The 13174-nt window shown below is 38.6% G+C and overlaps 1 protein-coding gene across 1 annotated transcript in view; it reads left to right on the top strand.

Annotated features, from left to right (window-relative positions):
* Positions 1 to 13174, top strand: part of LARS2 (leucyl-tRNA synthetase 2, mitochondrial) — a 1850943-nt gene that overhangs the window by 1237886 nt on the left and 599883 nt on the right. The window contains exon 14 of the mRNA XM_044070015.1: positions 6121 to 6224. Within this exon, the coding sequence (XP_043925950.1) occupies positions 6121 to 6224 (104 nt within the window). The remainder of the gene's footprint in view (positions 1 to 6120; positions 6225 to 13174) is intronic.

The raw sequence follows: 13174 nt of genomic DNA, 5'->3' as shown, positions 1-13174 counted from the left end.
TTAGCATAAAGTTCAATCTGTGTTGTCTTTTTAATCTCTTACTCAACCTTCCCTCCCTCCTTCCCCCTGTCCCTCTGTGAATGGCCTGACAGATATGTTTGTAGGAACCTCTGTTCCTTGTTGAGCTCCTGTTCTTTCTCGGTAACTGTCACTATTGATGTACATTGCATGTATGATGATAATATTGGTAAACATGGTAGTAGCAAACTCGATCTGAAGTTACTAGGGGGAGTGAGGCATTATGGGTAGAGGAGAAGTTCAAGCTTCGGAGCCTAAGCTTTTGTAAGCGACCAAGTTGGATCTGAGATAGAATCTGAAACCTACAGGCAGGGAAGAATGAAAAAAAGACAACACAGTTGGAATAGTGTGGTAAGTATATAACTTCTTTTTACTAATGGACTAATTCCAATCCTCAGCGATTTACCAGGAAATAAAAAAATTGTAAGGGACAGGGTGAAAACATGAGGCAAAACCAGGAACAGTTGAGAGGTTATACACATTCTAGGGGGGAAGCACACTGTACATAAAGCACTCTTTAAGTGGGAAGTAGCTTTCCAATGCTCCTGCAACATTTTCACAACCCACATCATACCACGGAATATGTTTACTACTGCACATAAGCAATCGCTGCCATTTTGGTCACCTTTTGTGTGTTGATTTTTGTTTAGTAACCCAGAAAGGCACATGAAGAAAAAGGTCAGAAGTAAGGTTTGAGGAATGTGTCTTTAATATTTTTTTCTTTTTTTCCATATGCTAATGACTCTAGGTCTCAGCTGTCATTTGCTGAACTAAGGCCTTTACTGAATCATTTTATTTAATTTGAACTCTCTTTGGAATTATATGAAAGATGGTGAAAATCCCTTCACAGAATTCCTGGATAATGAAGGCTCCTGAGAGGTTATCCGAGTTGTTGTGGATGCTATACTGGAAGTTATGCTGGATTTGGTCTTTCACATAGTAATGATGGTTCTCTTTATTTCAGAAAATCATGGGCCTGTCTAGCTCGCTGTCATATTTCTGAAATTGTTCTTGTCAAAGAAGTTGGCTAACTAGGTATTCTAAAAGACAGCTCAGAGACCTGTAGAGGGACTGTTTTTGTGTGTGTGTGTGTGTGTGTGTGTGTGTGTGTGTGTGTGTGTGTGTGTGTGTGTGTGTGTGTGCGTGTGCGTGTGTGTGTGTGCATATGGGAGAGTGACTGTGGGAGAGATGCCTAAAGCTACACAATGTGGCTGCAGGAGTTAACTATCATGATGGGCAGATCAGCAGTGATTTGCACTTTACGGTAGTAACTGCGATTCACAGACCTGCGAATAAGCTGATGATGAGATATTTCCTCATCACTGCTAACATATCTCTAAACTGAAAAATACAGTGCCATTGGTACAGGGCCTTTTTAGATTGAGATGTATGGGTCATACTAGGCCCTTTAATGAATCTCCAAGAGTACGTTATGTCTGAGTGCTTAGTGTCTTTTGCCCAACATTGATTTGACCTATGCTGAATACTTATAGAGATGGTGTGTAGTAGTTTTTAATGTAATTAAAGAATAACATACGTTGTTATGAGTCATGTTTATTGTTTGAGGTTGTAAGTTTAAACTGCTGATTTGTAGGTAAACAGGGGCAGCTCGTGCAATAGGACTGCAGCCCTCCCACCTAGAAACAAAAGAAATAAAAATGTGAAACATAAAATAAAAAAAACAAAAACATTTATTTTTTACGAGTACCGGAACTTCCGCGCATGCGCGGACATACTCAGACTGCCCCGCAGATGCCCAGGAATCTGTGCGAACTCTGACTGCCTGAGTCAGCAGTCCAGATGTGTGTGTGTGTGTGTGTGTGTGTGTGTGTGTGTGTGTGTGTGTGTGTGTGTGTGTGTGTGTGTGTGTGTGTATATATATGCTCCTGTTAACACATAGTGGTGGGTAGAGATACTCAGGCTTGAACCCTGTACCTTGGATGCAGGTGGCAAGGATCTGAATTCCCTACCCACCACTATTTGTAAAAAATTGCAGTTTTTTGCCTCATATTTGTTCTGTTCCTCATAAAATCTGTGGTTTCTGTATCTTCATTTTTCCTTGCAAAGGTTTGTAGTGCAGTGGTGCACTGGTAGCATTGTTGCCTGACAGCTACGGGTTCTCTGGTTTGATTCTTGGCTGGGGTGCCTTCTGTGTGGAGTCTGCATGTCCTCCCTTCCCTTACAAAGATGTGTCTGGAGTGTTTCTCCCTGCTCTGCTGAAAATTGGCTTTGTTTTGTTCCAAGTCAGACTAGTTTCCTGGTTAACAAATGTTTAAAAATAACAGACATTTGAATTTCAGACTTTATATTCTTCAGAAAGTACATGGTAACACAAAACCTTTTATTCTAGCAATTGTCTTAAGTTTATAACATGGATATTTGAAATTTTCCCATATTTTTAGGACTGTATTCCCCCATTATTGGCCTTGTCCAGGTATTTTGTGCTATGGTGAGAACTGAATTCACTGAATGTTTGGGGGCTGTATTCCCCCCATTACTGGCTTTGTCCACATGTTTTTTGCTAAGAGGTTGAGAGCTATGGTGAGTACCAAACTCACTGAATATGTTTGGCAGCTGTATTCCCACATTATTGGCTTTTTTCAGGTGTTTTTTGCCAAGAGGTTGACAGCTATGGTGAGAACTGAATTCACTAAATGGTAGCCATTTAAGTTTGTCTTCCTCTGTTTCAGCTGATTTGGCATAGTGGTATGTTTCTCTGACTGTTTTGCACAGGGTCCCCTGGGTTCAAGACGTGGCAGTGAAATGTATGGTGGTAACACAGCATTTTATTCTAGCAACTTTCCAACATTATACAAGCAATGTTTAAAATGTGTCCCTGGTTTTTGGGCTTTTGCCCCCCCCCCCCAAATAAATTTTGGCTTGTGCTGCAAAGTTCAGAGATACAGCTGAGTGTCGAGTAGATTTTACAAGGAGCTGAGAGCTGCAGGGGAACAAAAGTTTAGTGCTGCTTATGCTAAGTCTGCTTGCATTGTTAATAGCACAACAGGTAGTGTACTTGCTTTTGATGCAGAAGGCTGTGGGTTCTACTCCCACAGTAGGTAGATGCATTGCTGATACTGTACTGTGTTGTAAAGGGGGTGGATGCTGCAGTCCTTTTTGGCAAAGATACCTAGTAACCATGAACCTGGTATTACTAGCTTATCATTTTTTTAATGCATGCAACATAGGCAATTTATTCTTTAAGGGCAATAGGCACTTTATTTGTAGATGAAACAATGACATATAAAGTTTTTTGCTAGCAGCAACCTCTTTATTAGTTACAGATTTCTTTAATGTGGATTTTACTACTTCAGAGATTGTGCATATTTACTGATACTGGTGGACTATAGAAGGTTGAGTAGACTTTTTATGATGGAAATGTTCTGAATTGGGCAGTTTTGTCATTGGTGCATGCATTTTGTTTCATTGTTTACTGGAAGAATGTTCAAAACAATAAATTTAAAATGCCCTCTCACAACTGTACTGTATTGTACAAGGGATATAATGTAATACAGTCAGGAAGGTGTATCAAAGAGCAAGTGTATGTTTCATGTTCAAGGGGCCTATGAGTTTGAAAACAGCCCAAAGTTAATCTTTATCTGCCACTGGCAAAATTTATTTTCTTTGAATGTGGGTTTCAATGCTGTTTCAATGCATGTGAGTTTCAAGGGCAGAGAAGTTTTAATGCTAAGTCTATTTTCATTGTGAGACTGCATTGCTTTGTATAACAGATATCTATTAGGGTTTGTGCTGTAAAATGCAAAATAAAACTTTCAAATGAAATCTAAATCATCGCAGAAGTAAAGCAGTATGCACATTACAGTGTTTATGGTAAATGGAGCAAAATAACCAAGGAGTGGGACATTGGAATGCCTGCAGGGGGGAGGCTCCATTCAACCATGATTTTGTGAGGGGGGGAGGGTAGCAAACTCAGACAGCCCCGGATGAACTATACCTCTCAGTTGTCCATATTTTTGCAGAATGAATAGATATTTGCTTCTTATTTTTGGTTTGTTCCTCATAAAATTTGTGGTTTCTAGCAAATCATTTAGGAATAAAGTCACTAAATTGACAGACATTGAGTTTCAGATGTCATAACCTTCAGAAAAATGCATGCTAAAGCAAGACCTGTTATTCTATCAACTGTCTTAAGTTTATACAAGAGCAATTTTTAGTAGTGTTTGTATGTTCCCCCAATATATTTGGCCTTGTCCAGATTTCCTGCATTAAGAGGTTGAGAGGTACGTGCAAATCGCTTTGTAGAATTATGAATATCCAAACCTCTCAATTGTCCCCAATTGTGGCTTAAAATGTTGCTCTCCCCTAATAATCCCTCCTCAAAATGGCAATTTTGGAAGAAAACGTGGAGGGTTTACAATTATATATAACTGCAATGATCAGAGTTATAGATTACTTTTATTTCAGAAATGCATGTAGATGCTCTTATTTTGTTAGCTGCTCAAGTTAACAGTGTTAATATTAAAAAGGTGTCCCTTTTTTGACAGGTTCCCAGCTGTATTGTGTGGCAACTTTATATTTTTGCATCACATTTTTGGTCTGTTTTTCATAAAATTGTGGTTTTCTGGCAAATTAGTAGCAAATCATTAAAGACTGAAGTTAGAAAATAATGGCAGACATTTGGGTTTCAGATTTCATACCCTTCAGAACATTTGTACTAATGCAAGACCTACTACTGTTCTATTATCTAATTTAATAAGAGCAAGATTTAAAAATTGTCCTTATTTTTGTGCCTGTGTCCCACTTCTAGTTCTATGTATGACTTTGTCCAGATTTCTTGCTCTGAAGTTGAGAGGTATGAGTGTCAGAGCCATCACCGTCAGCCAGAGACATTTCAAATTGTGACATACTTTTTGCACCCCACTCCCCATTGTAGTGGCTCTGGATGTGTCCAAGGAAGGCAATGAGCAGTTATGCAGTGTAAGTGTGCCGAGTATTCCCCCATCCAAGGTAGACTACAAGTACGACCGTGGCTTTTCATCTGTTCTTGATTTTGCAGAATGTTCTGGTTTTCTGTCATATTTTTATACTGTTGATTTATGCTTCTTATTATTCAGGAAATGCATGCTGTCACAGTGCCCTGTTGCTCTCTTTAAGTAGCAATGATTTAATGACCATCAGGTAAGCTTGTCGGAGATTGTAAGATGCAAGTAAGCTTTAATAAGCATACTGTTAAAGAATTACCAGCATTGAAAGCCTTTTCGTTGTTGCCATGCAGGGAATATTTACATAACTAGATAATGTATAAGCCTTGGTATTGAAATGTATATGACAGTATTTGTAATAAAAGGACAGGATTACAGTATTTTCAGAAGCTCATTACATTTGTTGGAGACTTGCAGTCATCTTTTGTTGGAGACTTGCAGTCATCTTTGCAGGCTTTACCTGTAAACTAAACAGAATGCCAATCTATCATGTGTGGTCCATAACTTGTGCAGGAATCCTTTAAGCAATTTATCTTGAGCTTGTTTCTTGTTTGCTGTTCATTTTTTACTTTGATCATGTCTTCCCCATGAAACAGGTAGATAGTTGTGTCAGGCAGCAGGTCTTTTTTTGATAAGAAACATTTTTACAAGTGAGGGTATCACAGAGATTGCTACTTTCAGCATGTTACTTGGTAATTTTATAAAGCTGAATATAAATTATAATTAGAACTGCAGTGCAAGGAGTAGTGGTTTGAGATTAGTGCTGCTTTTTTTTTATACTTGATTTTGACTGGCATTCCAGTAATGTATTTTTTCATGCCTCACAACCTGTTTCCATCTGGATATTAAGTAAGTTGTCATGTAGCCAATGCATTGAAATATTTTTTTCTTCTACACTTCATTTTGCCTTGATTGGACTCTCGTAATGACTGTTTGGCACCCAGGGCAGCATATTTAATTAAAGTTCCAGTTATGGTGGTTTTGAGCATAGCTCCACCACTTTCTAGTTGGCCACACCCCTTCCCATTGGCCCCACCTATTCAGCTGTCTCCTGCAGCCCTCCTTTAATTTGAAGTCACCAGCCGCCACCGTAGGTAAATTAAATATTTGTATTTTCACAGTTTTTGCTTTGTTTAATAATCACTATATTTTATTCTAGAGAGCCTTTTCACAAACTGCTTGTTCAAGGCCTCATCAAAGGGCAGACATTTCGATTGGCAACTACTGGCCAGTACATAAAGAAGGAGGACATTGATTTTAGTGGTAAGAAGCCAACTAAAGTAAATCTGACCAAAGTTTTCAAGAAATGTTTGTCTTCATCTTTTTAATAACTTCTGTAGTAAACAGGCATTCAAATGAAGACATACAGTGTTATGCTACACCTCCTGAAGTAAGTAAGAAAAAAAGTATTTTGTAAGTGTCTATTTTTCTTGTAATCAACTACAGTGATTGTTAGGAGCATGTGGCAGACAAGACATTCTTTAATAGTATAATTACTCGGGTGTGTTATTTTGTTGTGCACATGGGCTCACATAACCATTTTAGTGATCCTTGATTAAACCAGGTTCTGCAGTACTCTGCCTTGGTTAATTTGTAAGAAATGGTAAGATAAATATATTAGTCGATTATAAAAAGAAATAGATCAAAAAAGAAAATAGATACAAGTGTTTCAGGTTGAATTCTAAATAAGTACCATTTAATATTCACTATAAACTTTATATAAATATTTAAAAAGTTTTTTCAGTGCTAGATGTTGGTGTGCACTGCAGCTGCAGAAGTGGTTAAAGGTATACGGTCAGTAGAATTAGAAACTATGAGCTATTTGCTAATTGATGTGAAGCAGCACTCCTTTACTCCATCCAACGTGTTATGTTACCCAAGGGCTGTGTGTCAGGGGCAATATATTTTTTTCATTCTTCATCCATTCCTCTGATGCCTATCAGTATGTTATACTTACTGTGCTGCTTAGCAAAGCTAGGCACCGAACAATGCATCATGAACTAACAGCTACTCTCAGAAAGGTCAAAACCAAACACAAACTAGCAGCTGAAGCCAAGGATTATTATGAATTCTTCTCTAATTGTATCTGAAAAAGTAAGAAACAACATCCAGCAGTGTCCTGAATTAAACCTAAATGCATCACCTACTCTTATCTGAAGGATAGGGTAACCATTTGGAATGTCCTGACCAGCTAGAGCAAGTCCCAAAATATGGAGACTAAATGGCCAAAAGAATGGACTTACATATCCTAAGTCTGAGATGCTATTTCTCGGAATATTCCATTTACTCAGAAGTATGACAATCATGGAGTTGGTATATGTAAGTCTGGGGTACAAAGGCAGGGTGCCCCCCTGCAAAAGGAAGTTTACAGGAGAAGTGCGAATTTTGATATTTGCTCTTCTCCTGTTTTCAGTCTTTTTTTTTTCATCTTATCAGCACTTGGCATTTCGAATGTTGACACTTCAGTAGGGTGCCGAAGGGTATAGCTACTATACTTGCAGGTATGTTTACTGCCGACTTTACCCCAGAAACCATCATCAAAATTACACAAATCCCTGAATTACTTAACCCCCCTTAAAATCATAAAGGACCATGTCCTAACTTTGTTCTCCAAAAAAGTAAGATCACTTTCATGGTTCCAGATGATTCATCTGGATGTCTACTTAATATTGCTAAATGTGCCCTCAATGAACCCCTCCTAAACTTGTTTAACTTTAGCTTAGCCACATGGTATAGCCCTGAGCTATGGAAAAGTGCTTTTGTGATGTCCCTTCGTTGGGCCCCCATTACAAAGTTGGGGAGCTATAGATCCATTAGCCTAACTAGTCCATTTTTAAGGCATTGAAATGCATCATATCTGACCTCATTAACTGTAATATCAAAAATCTCCTACACCTGGATCCTCAGAAGTTTGGCTGTGTCAAAGAGAGGTCATGTCTACCTAATTTATTGAAGTCTTTGAGAAGGTCTCAGCAGCAGTAGATAGTGGTTAGTCATTTCGCACTGACTATCTGGATGTAGTAAAGGCATTTGATACCATCCCACATACTGATGATGTAAATAAACTAAGAGACCTAAATGTGTACCCTTATGTGGTAAGTTAGATAGCAAACTGGCTGAAAGATAGAACTAGCATAGTCAAAATACCAAGTTCCTCCTCAGAAGCAAGAGGGTAACCAGCATTAGCACAGGACTTTGGGACCCCTCCTTTTTTGCCATATACTATTCGGACCTCCAAACGGTAAAGCTAGACCTATGGCTAGTGAAGTTTCCTGATGACTCTAAGTTGGGTGGTGGTGTCATCTGATCACCTGTGATACAGTATCATTTCAGCAAGAACTAATCCTTACAAACCAATGTTGTAGAAGAAATGGGCTAAAATTAAATTCCAAAAAAGTGCAGTATTGCCACATTCATAAAAATGCTCTGAACTTCTGCTTATAATAAAGGCATTGCCCTTCTACACTGATAGAGTAGCCAGGGATCTTGTCACCTTGGGTGAAACTCTCTTTCTCTTTTGACCACCATGTAGTATTAGTGGTTAGAAAGGCCTCCTTCTTCTTAGCCCAGCTAATATCAAAAAGTATCACATGTAGGTCAGAAGAAGTTATCACCCCTCTGTACTCTGTTTTCTGTTCTAATTAGAACAATTATAGTGTATGTTGCCATTCTAGTATGTACCTGTCCAGACACATCACAGCTGTAAAGGTTTCAGCAGTTTATAATCACAAAGATCACTGGTCTAAAAACCCTTTGTTACCAAGGTAGGCTTGTGGATATCTATGCCTTCGATTCCATGTCATTAAGAATCCACCCTCCTTGATCTTTGCAAGACAACTCCAAGGAAGTCATCATTCCACTGTATTCAGCCTTCGTCAAACCAGTCATTGAGTACAACATTCCCTTTGGTATATACCTGACTAGGTGTCCCACAGAGATTTCTCACAGAGTGGATAAAGGGCATAAACAACATGTCCTATGTGGATTGCCTCAAAGCATTATCTCTATAATCTTTCTTACAAACTATTGAGGGATGATCTATGCCTGGCACATAAGCCATCCATGTGAAGCAGAGTTCTTCCCTAATCCAATTCAAGCTGAACTTGGATCAGTGGATTAGAGAATTGGAAATTCATTCCCTGGCCCATCACCTATGTCCCTAGTGAACAGAGTAAGCCTGTAAATGCTTGACGACCCAAGCCCTAGCCTACGTATATCCCTTAGGATAAGCTTAAGTTGATGTATTTCTCAGATAACATTTGGGATGCATGGCTAGGCTGAGAAAGGCCCCTGTGGTTATTAGAGTCGTATATACCTATGAGCTTATGTTCTATATGGAAACTTTGTTGCTCTTCTCTCATGATGGTATGAGTGGAAACACTATCTTTACCCATAATATACTGTTTTATGTACATAAAGACTGAAACACTGTCAATTTGTTGCTTGAGTCTTTCATTCTGAAAACACATTTCACAGATGTTATGAGCTGACCTTGCTAACATGAAGTATTGATTTATTGCTGTGCATTTACAGACTGCGAATGGAGTTTTTATATTAGGTGAAAAAATAAAGTTTACATTACATATCTGGTAACTAAGCACAAATTTGTACTGAAATAAGCCAATTAATTGTTTGTATTTTCAGGAAATGGCAGGGAGTTACATTAAACAACATTATTGTCTCATTATTTTTACATTTACAGATATCATTTAGGGGGAGGAGTTCTGCATTCTGCACAATATGCAGTTTGTCTAGTGAGTGTGCTTATTGTGTTCCTGATATTAGTACATGGCCACTGTTGAATATCTGTAATTTAAGTGTCACTCTGCAAACATTACTTTGCTGTTTTGTTTTGCTTTTGCAAAGATTGAACTAACCTGACTTGTATGAAGCAATGTTACAGTGTGAATGCATTAGCCGAAAATTAACATTGAAAGTAGGTATTATTTTATGTGAAATTTAAAGAATCCCTGCATAAACCTGTATGGTAAGTTCAAACAGTGAAATAATTAATTGCATGTTATGGTATACTTTGTCCTTGTTTGGTCCACTGCCTTGATGACACCCACTTATGTGAGAGGGAATGTAGAATAAAGGCTGGAAACCAACTTGGTTTTGCAAAGTCACATGTATGTGTAGCCTGTATTATGCATGTATAAAATCATGCATGTATTCAGGGGAAGGGTGTAGCAGGCACTCAGTTCAGTGACCATGCCCCTCACTTGCCATAGGAGGGGTTAGGCCATTAAAGGAAATATCCTTGATAGCTACCTGAATGAGAACCTCACCTACAATGAGCTGTCACCTCATTAAGTGGGAAACAAATTGGTTGATCACAGTGGGCAAGAGCTAAATAGTTGGCAGGCACGGGCAGATTAAAAAAACACAAAATTTTAAACAGCAGTGTTAAGATGTAGAATGTGTGAGGAGAGTTAGAAGGAGATGGAAGTGAAATTGAAGAGTAAAGAGCAAACTAGAACGCATGGAAGAAGATGGAAGATGTGGAGCAGTGGAGGTAGACTTAAAAGAACAGGAAATGGAGTACACTGGAATGGTGACTATGAGGTGTTTTTTTCAGAAAGCATAAAGTAACTTTAATAAAAGCATTCTGTTAAGGATATAGAAGAGTATGGATTGTGAAGAAAAAGCTGGTAAGACCTCCATCTTGAATAATGTACAGTTTAAAGTCCTTTCATTAGGATTCAAACAGAGTGAAGCTCTTCAAAGAATGACTGTTAATATGGTCAGTGATCTGATCTAGAAGCCTTGTGATGCAAGTTTAGTGAAGATTAACATATATACACACACCGGGGTAAAGGGAGACAGGAAGACCTGCTAGAGACTTTCACATAACTTATAATACTAAAATAGGTTTGGGAGATTAGCTGAAGCCAGTGGTTTTTAGAGAAATAATTGCATATGAACAGAAAAGCAAATTTTGAAAATTGTAGGAGGTCAACTTGAAAGCTTTGTAAAAGTATTTTCTACCCAAGATGCTTATGAATACATGAAGTAGCTTTCAACAAAAGATGTTGGATTATTTGATGGTAAAAGTTCATCTTTCCTTAAGACATGCATAGAATATACTGGAAAACAATAGGAAGAGAAGGAGTAATCTGAATAGTATTTAGAAAACACTGAAAGCATCTTCATGGGCTGGTATTTGCAGAGTAAGTAGTCCTTGTCTGCCATAATTAAAAAATGTTTCTCTGTAAGTCCATCTTATGAAAAGCATTACTGCTGTTGGCTCAGACCATCCAGTGATGTTGAGAACTGCAGTATGTGCCAACTTTTCAGTAGTGCTACACTCCACCATTGCTTACTGAAGCTCAGTACCATTATAACCTGGCCAGTAGGTGATTAATCCTAGTAAGGTCAGGAAAAGGTAGGAAAGAGGAGCATGGCTTCATGGTCCACAAGAAGACTCATCTGTGGAAGCACACCTGGCACAAGTCTGAAAGGCTCAGTATAATGAGCAATGTGATAGTTCAGTGATTAAGGGTTCATATGTTCATAGATAAGTACTAGACTAGCTGTTCTTGCAGGCCATTTAAGCCTAGCCAACTTCCTTTTTGTGCTTGAAATAGCCTATCCCATTTGGTTATAGATTGGCCTTACTCATCCTGTAGTTGCTAATTATTTATTACCCTTAAAGAGGATAATTGGGATCATACCACAGATAATTTAATGGGACCTATGGATGGGATAAAACATTTAGGAGCTGCCTTTCTCCATTAGTAGTACAGGGGACAGTTTGAGGTCTATTTCTGTCCTCTGTTCACTGTTCTATGCAGAGTCCCCCCTTCCATTTTTGTGACAGTTTCTCTATACCTCTGTTTTCTCCCACCTTCAAAAATGTGTTGATCAGTCAGCTGTTGTAAGCTGTCTTATAAATATATTACCTTTCCTTTGCCCTTGTGGCTCAGGTTAGTGCTGAAAAGTATCTGAGATGGACCAGATTTTCATCATAAGGATCAGTGCTGCAGTGCAGTTCCTTCTGTTTGGGAATTAGTCACATGCACATTCCTGTACTTCCTGACGGAGTTCCGGAGCAGTCAGACTTCCCCAGAGCATAGCTGATCTCCTCTTCACACCGAGCATGTTTGGATGATACCTGACTGTGAAAGGGAAAACACCATGTAACATTTTTCAGTGTATTTTTACAACAAGAAATGTGTGGTTGCTTATTTGTAAGAGTTTTGTTCCTTCCAAGATATTTCAAAGAGCAGTAAGTACTCCATTTTGTTCTTTTTTTAACCCTTTGGTTTTTCCTAGTAGCCATGGGATCTTCAGATAAATAAATAAATAAATAAAGCAATAACCAGCAACTGTGTTTATAAAGGCAGATTCCTGTAGAAGACTGCTATTTACAGCACCTTTTGTTTGAGCAAGGGTAATCAAGTTTTTTCTCTTCTGAGAGTTGCAAGACTTTCAGTACTTGTCCCATCACATCTGGAATATCATTGCCTGTCTGGAACAATGTGGAAGCAGACAATGAATTTGTCAACATTCAAAATACAAATTATGTCTCAGTTATTTCATAACTACCCTGCAACCAGTCACCATTTCCCAAGCATCCACATAGTGCATGACTCTTACATGTGATATTTTTTTCCTCAGTGCATTTACTCATATGCAGCCCACCATTTCTGTTTCTGATGTCTAACCAACTTGCACTTGCCTGATCATTTTTGACTACTACAAAAATAAATAAATAAATAAGTTTGCAGAGGAATATGTGTCTACCAGTTAATGGATAGGCCCTCCCTCTGCACCATGTACTTTGCCTCTGACTTTTCCAGCAAAAAAGGAAAGGTGGAGCCTTTCCGAGAAGGGCCATCTGTCTCACATAGAAAAGGAGGTGGAGGATCTGACCAACTGGGACCAGATACACTCCCCTGGACTGCTTACATTGATGACACCATTGCTTCAGAATCTCCACAGGGGAAATATCTGCTTTGTGGAGATCATCATAAGGAAACTTATTCTGTGGTGGTACAAAGAGTTATATGGCACCCAAAAGGGGAATCAAGAACTTCTGGACAAGGAGCAGCCCTGGCCCACAAGTTATTCCTGGTGAATTCCAGAGGATTTGTATTGGTACCGTAGCTTAACATCGTCTCAGGAACAGGGAGGATGTGGTATTAGTCTGATTTATTATGTTGAATGGTCATAATGTTGAATAGCAAAATATCAACCGCAAAAGGTTGAAC

Source organism: Protopterus annectens, chromosome 4.part1, assembly GCF_019279795.1.
Source record: "Protopterus annectens isolate FY-2018-M chromosome 4.part1, PAN1.0, whole genome shotgun sequence".
Lineage (NCBI taxonomy): Eukaryota > Metazoa > Chordata > Ceratodontiformes > Protopteridae > Protopterus > Protopterus annectens.
Note: the sequence above shows the minus strand (reverse complement) of the source record. Positions and strands in the feature narration are given on the sequence as shown.